Consider the following 6,447-nt stretch of genomic DNA (forward strand, 5'->3'; position numbering starts at 1 on the left):
CTTCATTACTAAGCGCCCATGAAAATGTCTGATGGGAAGTGGAGATGCGTTATGTCTAGATCATGAGACCTCCAGGAGAGTACAGCCCGGTGCTCAGTTTGGGTGGATGATTTAAAGGTCCCAGTCCCTCCCAGGGAGAGACCAAAAGATTAAAAATTATCAGCTATTATTTAAGGCCTAAACTAGCTGGGTGAGGTCCAGTAATGCCCTGAGGAGAAGGACCCCCTTACTGCATTCTTTCCCCACACACTAGAGATACAGTTGCTAGGAAACTGGCCCATTTCCCCCCTAGGGAGGGACAACAGGTCATTATGGTCTGGCAACCTTCCTATAGCCAATCAATTCAAAATGTAGCATTGGGCATGCTGGGAGGGACCAGAATCTTTAAATTACCCGACTAACCTGGGCACAGGGCACTCAGCTCTCACCGCTTTGGCGGTGGGGGGTGTGGGCCCAAGCTGCAGCTTGTAATTAACAATAAAAAGACCCCCATGTATTTACAGCAGAGTCTGTTTATTCCTGGTCTTTGGGGTTCGTGAACTGGGCAGAACACCAACACACCCAAGCAGGGGGATTCCAGCCTGGCAAGTGTCTATTGGTTGAAACATAAAAGGGGATGTTGTATTTTGCACTGATTGGCTATAGGAAGGCCCCCAAACCATTAATGGTCTGGCTTCCCTTGTTTGGCTGTCCTAGGGGAGAGGGACAATCTGGGCAGTTTCCTAGCAACTGTATCTCTAGTGGGCAGGAAATAATGAAGTAAGGCTGGCTCCTCCCTGCAGGTGGCTGGACATGTCTCCACCTGGCTGGCCTTTGTTCAGGCTTGTGCTTTAAATTTTTTTAATTAAAAACTAATTTTTAGTTCTTTGTCCTCTCAGATGTAGCTCAATTAGCAGAGTCCTTCCTTGCCTAGAATAAAAAAGCTCTGAGTTTGAGCCCCAGCAGTGTTATTAAATAAATTAAAAGGCCCAGTGTGGTGGCACACACTTTAATCCCAGCATACCAGAGGCAGGGGGCAGCAGCTCTCTGAGACTGAGGCCAGACTGGACTATATATCAAATCCCAGGCTAGCCAGGGCTACACAGACTATGTCTCACACAAATAAAATAATTTTACATTATTGCTGGAGGGGAGAAGCAGCACTGTATGGCATGGGTATGACTTTTTTTAAAGTGTATGCGGTGTCTTGCCTGCACGTATGTCTGTGCGCTGTATGCATGCCAGGTGGAGGCCAGAAGAGGGCATCGGATCCTCTAGGCCTAGAGGTACAGGCGGTTGTGAACAGCTATGTGGGGCCTGAAGAGCACTCAGCATTCTTTCACGCTGAGCATCTCTCCCACCCCAGAGGCCAACTTTCAGGAGTCACTGCCCTGCTTCTGCCATCAGTCCTGCATTGCTGGCTCTGGTAGCCCAGTGACCCATCCCACAGGGCCTGATGGCTAAAGTCTGAGAAATAGGAAATTCCATGCTCTGGTCCCATCAACCTCACTTTTCCCAGGAGCGGCTGGACCTCAGATGCCTCCTCACCTAGCACCTCAGAGCCCTGCTTCTTTATCCCAGAAGTACCGCTGAGACCCACACCTGTGAAGGGCAACTGAAGACTGGGATTTTCCATCTCCCATCTGACTGTCTCTTGTCTTTCCAAAACTCATTTCAAATGGGCAAACAGAACCTGGGTGGGAAACATCAAACTAGATTTTTAAAATTCTAGAATGTTAGCCCTAAGGGGCCAAGGATGTTTAGAGTTTGTTTGCTACGTAGTTTCTTACTGGAGCCATGGCTCATAACATACACACACTCATCACGGGCCCCTCTCACAGCCAGCCATTCTCACCTCTCCCATGTGGCAGAGGTGTGCTTCACTGTTCCTCCAACAGTTGCAGAAAAGGCCTGTTAGCCTGTCCAGAGGCGGGAAGGGAAGAGCTAGGCCTCGGGGGGCAGGGCTGTGGGTATAAGGCTGCCTCCTGGACTGTCAGAAGACTCAAAGGCAGAGTGACAGGGGGACAAGGGCACACCAGACCCTATACACCACAGCTCCTCCTGCCCACCATGAGGAACCTCCAACCTGGGGAGGGGTGGGGCTGTCTGCCTTGTCCCATTCCTCAGACTGGAAGGAACTAGGGCAAGCTGCTCAAGGGCAAGCACAGACAGTGGAAAGATGTGGGCCAGGCAACCCCATCTCTATGGCCCCCTTCCCTGGTGGGACTTCTGATTACCCTAAGCCGACATTCCTTTAAAAAAGGTTATTTCTAATTGTGTGTGTGTGTGTGTGTGTGTGTGTGTGTGTGTGTGTGTGTGTCAGTACCTGGGTAGGTGTGCATGAGTGCCATTTTCCAAGGTGGTCAGAAGAGGGCACTGAGTTACAGGCAATAGATGGGAACCAAATTGTCTCTGCAAGAGCAGTACTGTCTGTGCTGGTTAGTTTTGTCATCTTGACTAGAGCCACCTAGAAAGAGGTGACTTAGTTGCTTAATCACATGGCCTGTGCGTCTATGGCCCATTTTCTTACATACTGATATAGGAGGCCCAGCCCCGCTGTGAGCAGAGCCATTCCTAGGCAGGGAGGCCTGGGCTAAAAGAGCTGCATGTGAGCTGGGAGGGAGCCAGTGATGGTCTCTGTTTCACTTCCTTCCTCCAGGCTCCCATCCTGAGCTCCTGTCAGACAAATCCTGACCTCCCCCACGTTGCTCTTGGTAGGTGTTTAGAGCACTTGCTGTTCATGAAGAGGGCCCAGGTTCGGTTCCCAGCACCCACACAGTGGCTCTAGCTCAAGGATGCAATGCTGGCTTATACATGCAAGTGGAACACTGATAAAATCGAAGAAAAACCTTTTTTTTTTTTTTTTTTTTTAGCAAACTAGGACACACTCTCAACCAATTTCTCTAGCCCCGACCACTTTAATTCTGTCTCCCGTGTCTGTACCACAGCCTCTGGGCCAACGTACTTCAGGAGGTCCATATTTTGGGTCCAGTTAGCGTCAGAGGAGCCTCTGGGCTGCAGAGGACAACACCGAAGCGTGCCATGCTGCGGGAGTTCATGTCAAGCCCAAGACTTCCCATCTCTGACTCACCTTCAACAGGGATGGCTGACTTTCCGCCAACGAGAACGTTGTTCTCTTTACTTTTAGGGGTGTGAGTTATAAACCTGAGTACGGTGCTTGCAGAAGCAGAGCCTCTGGAGCTGGAGGACCAGGGAGCTGTAAGGAGGGTCAGAGGAATTTAGGCTGGGAGGACAGGTGTGGGATGTGAATAAGAGCAGCCCCCACAGGCTCGTATACCTGAATGCTTGATTAGGGCTTTGCTTGGAGTAGTCTCCTTGAAGCTTTGCAGGTCTGTATCTGGGCTTTTACTCAGTTCCTTGACTAAGAATCCGAGAACCAGGAATCATCAACCCTGACCTCAACTACCTAGTAACACCTGATACCAAAAAATGAAGGGATGTTTATAATCAATTCTTTTCCTCTTTAAAAAAATTGTTTTTAGTAATGTGTGTGTGCCCAGAGCACAATAGAGGGTGCCAGAACCCCTGGAACTGGACTTACAGGCACTTGTGAGCCAACAACATGGGGACTGGGACAGAACTGGGTCCTTTTCAGGAGCAGCTGGTGCAAGAAACTGCTGAGCCATCTGGCCTGCCACAAACTCAGGGCTGGGGTAAGTGCTTCCAGCTTCCAGGCACTTTTTTTTACCTGTCACGCTAGTTCTAATGAATTTCCCTGTAACTACTCCATCCAGCTCCTCTCGGAGGAGCCATAAAAGACTTCACCATTGACCTTGAAGCTGAAACAAAATTCCAAATTACTATTCATGACAGTCCCACTCTGCTGGCCTGGTACTCAGGAGATCCACCTCTGTCTCCCAAGTGCTGGGATTAAAGGCGTGTCCCACCACTGCCCGGCATCCAAATCACTAACTTTGAAATGAATGGGACAAAAAAATTAGTCCTTAGGGGCTGGGTAGTTGGTAGAGTGCTGGCTTGGCATTCGTGAAGCCCTGGGTCCCTCCAGCACCACGGAAGTGGATGTGGTAGCGCTTGCCTGTAATTTCAGCCCTCAAAGTGGAGGCAAGAAGGAAAGGTCAGGGTCATCCGCCCCACAGTTTGAGGTTAGCCTGAACTAAAAGTAAGAAGGAACCAGGCCTCTGAAAAGATGGTCCAGGGGTTAAGAGCATGTACTTTGCTGTCCTTGCAGAGGGTCTGAATTCAACTCAGGCAGCTTACAGACACCTTCACCTCCAGCTCCAGGGATCCAACACTCTGCACACACAGACACATAACCAGGAGTAAATCTTCCAAAGAAAATAAATCGTCTTCCGATAAGGGAGCAGCACTTCTCCCTCCCTCGAGACGTTTTATTGAAAGTGTTATTCTGCTACAGCACCGCTACTCAGAATCCGCAAGCCCTGAGGGAGGGGGACCCCCCCGGGAAACCCCCCCCCCCCCCCCATTATGCCTGAAGAGCTTCAGCCCCCTCCCCGCCCCCCGGTGGAAGAACACGTACACGGGAACGGTGACGGGCAAGAGCAGGCTGTAGAAGCACAGGCTGCTGGCGCTGGTGCAGCCTTGGGGGAAGCCTTCCTCCACGGAGGCGGAGTAGAACAGGCCTGCCAGCGAGACCAGCGGGATGAGGACGGTGAGGGTGGGCAGCGACGGCAGCATCTTCCTCCCTTCTTAAGAGTTTATCGAGGAAACTCAGCTGTTTTAAAAAGTTATGCTCTTGTACCGGTCCGCTCCTGTCTTATCTTCCCTTTGTCCCAACTCCTCATTCATCTAGGCATGCTCCCGAGGACAGAAGAACCTCCACTGGCCACCGGCCGGAGGCGCGGGCTCCTCAGCGCCTTCTGATCCGCCGTCACACGGGAACTGCAGACAACACGCACGCGTCCCTCGAAGCACAGGGAATGGATTCTTAACTGTATGGGAAAAGTGCGACTCAGTGACGTGATGCGGGGAAGGAGAAGGAAAGGGGGCCTAGGAAGCAGCCTGGAACCCTAGTACCGAGCAGGTTAGAGACAGGAGGATTGCTGGGTCCAGCTGCTGGGAAATGCAGGCGGCCTTGAACGCTGGGATCCTCCTGCATCAGCCTTCCCAAGCCATCATGCCCGACTAGAGAACAAGTCTCTTAAAGAGTCTTCTTAGGGTGAGTGGTGGCGTACGCCTTCAATCCCAGCGCTTGGGAGGCAGAGGCAGGTGGATCTCTGAGTTCGAGCCCAGCCTGGTCTACAGAGTGAGTTCCAGGACAGCCAATGCCACACAGAGAAACCTAAAGGGTGGGAGGCGGAGGGAGGGAGGAATGTGCCTTCCAAGACTGCCAGAGGTGAGACTCACGCCCCTAATATCGGTACTGAGAATGCAGAGGCAGGTGAATGGCAGCCAGTCCGTGCTTCAGACAGCACAGTGTCATCCATCACTTTTCTGAGGGGGCGGAATGAGACCTACAAATCCAGATTCACCTCAGACGGAGACACGGGACCCGGAGCCTCCTCACAAGCCGCCCGCGTCACTGCACAGACCGAAGACTGCGCCAGCCCTGGGCCCAGTCGCCACAGGGACGCCAAGGGGCACCGGGGTCCCGCTGCCGCCTCTGGCGGGCCGAGGGGGGCGACGGCCGGGCCGGACACAGCCGAGCGGAGCCGAGCCGAGCCGAACTGAGGCCGGGAAAGCCGAACCCGGCCGAGCCGAGCGGAACCGGCGGCCCCCGCGGCGCAGAGGCCGAGCTGGAGGAAGGCGGCCGAAGTCCGGGCCCGGCCGGTTCCAGCAGCTCCTCTGGCCGTCCGTCGGGACCTGGAGACCCTGAACTCACCACTCTCGGCCTGCGGAGGTCCGGTCCCGGCGGCGCCGGTCCGTGACGGTCACCGCTCCGCGGAGGCGGAGCGCCCAGCGGCCCTGTCCCGATCCCTGCAGGGGGCGGAGTGAGACGCCCAGCTCCGGCGAGGAAGCGCCCCCGCGCGTGCTCATTGGACAGCGGCGCGCTCAGGCTCCGCCCCCGGGGCCTTGAGTGCCGGGTGCAGCGCGGCCCCCTCCTCCGGCCCCCGCTTCCTCTCTGGCCGGGCGTCCTGAGCCCCGAGTCCTGCCGGAGGTAGGATCGGGGCATGTTCGCTGCAGGGTTATTCACAGCCGCGCCTTTCTGCACTCCGAAGCCTTCCCCCCTTCTAATGATGAACTGGAGCCCGAACAGCACTGGGCCGCAGCCGCCAACTCACCACGCCTCCAAAGCAGAGGGAAGGGAGTCTGACCGGGTGCTGTGCGTGTGAAAGGGTGAATGTCAAAATAAGAGTTTGTGCTGGTGGGATGGCTCGGCGAGTAGGAGCGTTTGCCGCCACGCCCGACTACCGAGTTCGAGCCTGGGGACCCACATGGTGGAGACCCTGTTTTCTTCCCACATCGCCCTCTGACCTCCACGCATGGACTGTGGCGCTCCCGCATGCACCCCGCAGTGTAAAAGGCGGT

General features: G+C 54.4%; 1 protein-coding gene across 2 annotated transcripts; it reads right to left on the bottom strand.

Moving 5' to 3' along the window:
* Positions 1-4,287: 4,287 nt before the first annotated feature.
* On the bottom strand, positions 4,288-6,213 carry Pigy (phosphatidylinositol glycan anchor biosynthesis class Y). 2 transcript variants are annotated; one of them, XM_055601381.1, is made up of 2 exons: positions 5,801-6,213; positions 4,288-4,910 (listed from the first exon to the last, which is right to left on the bottom strand). In XM_055601381.1, the coding sequence occupies exons 1-2, from the start codon at positions 6,089-6,091 to the stop codon at positions 4,764-4,766; spliced, it is 438 nt and encodes a 145-aa protein (XP_055457356.1). In that variant the 5' UTR covers positions 6,092-6,213; the 3' UTR covers positions 4,288-4,763. The 2 variants fall into 2 exon arrangements, with proteins under 2 accessions (XP_055457356.1, XP_055457357.1); XM_055601382.1 differs by lacking the exon at positions 5,801-6,213 and adding an exon at positions 5,451-5,794.
* Positions 6,214-6,447: the final 234 nt, after the last annotated feature.

The sequence above is a fragment of the Psammomys obesus genome, unplaced genomic scaffold, assembly GCF_907164565.1.
Source record: "Psammomys obesus unplaced genomic scaffold, mPsaObe1.curated_primary_1811, whole genome shotgun sequence".
NCBI lineage: Eukaryota > Metazoa > Chordata > Mammalia > Rodentia > Muridae > Psammomys > Psammomys obesus.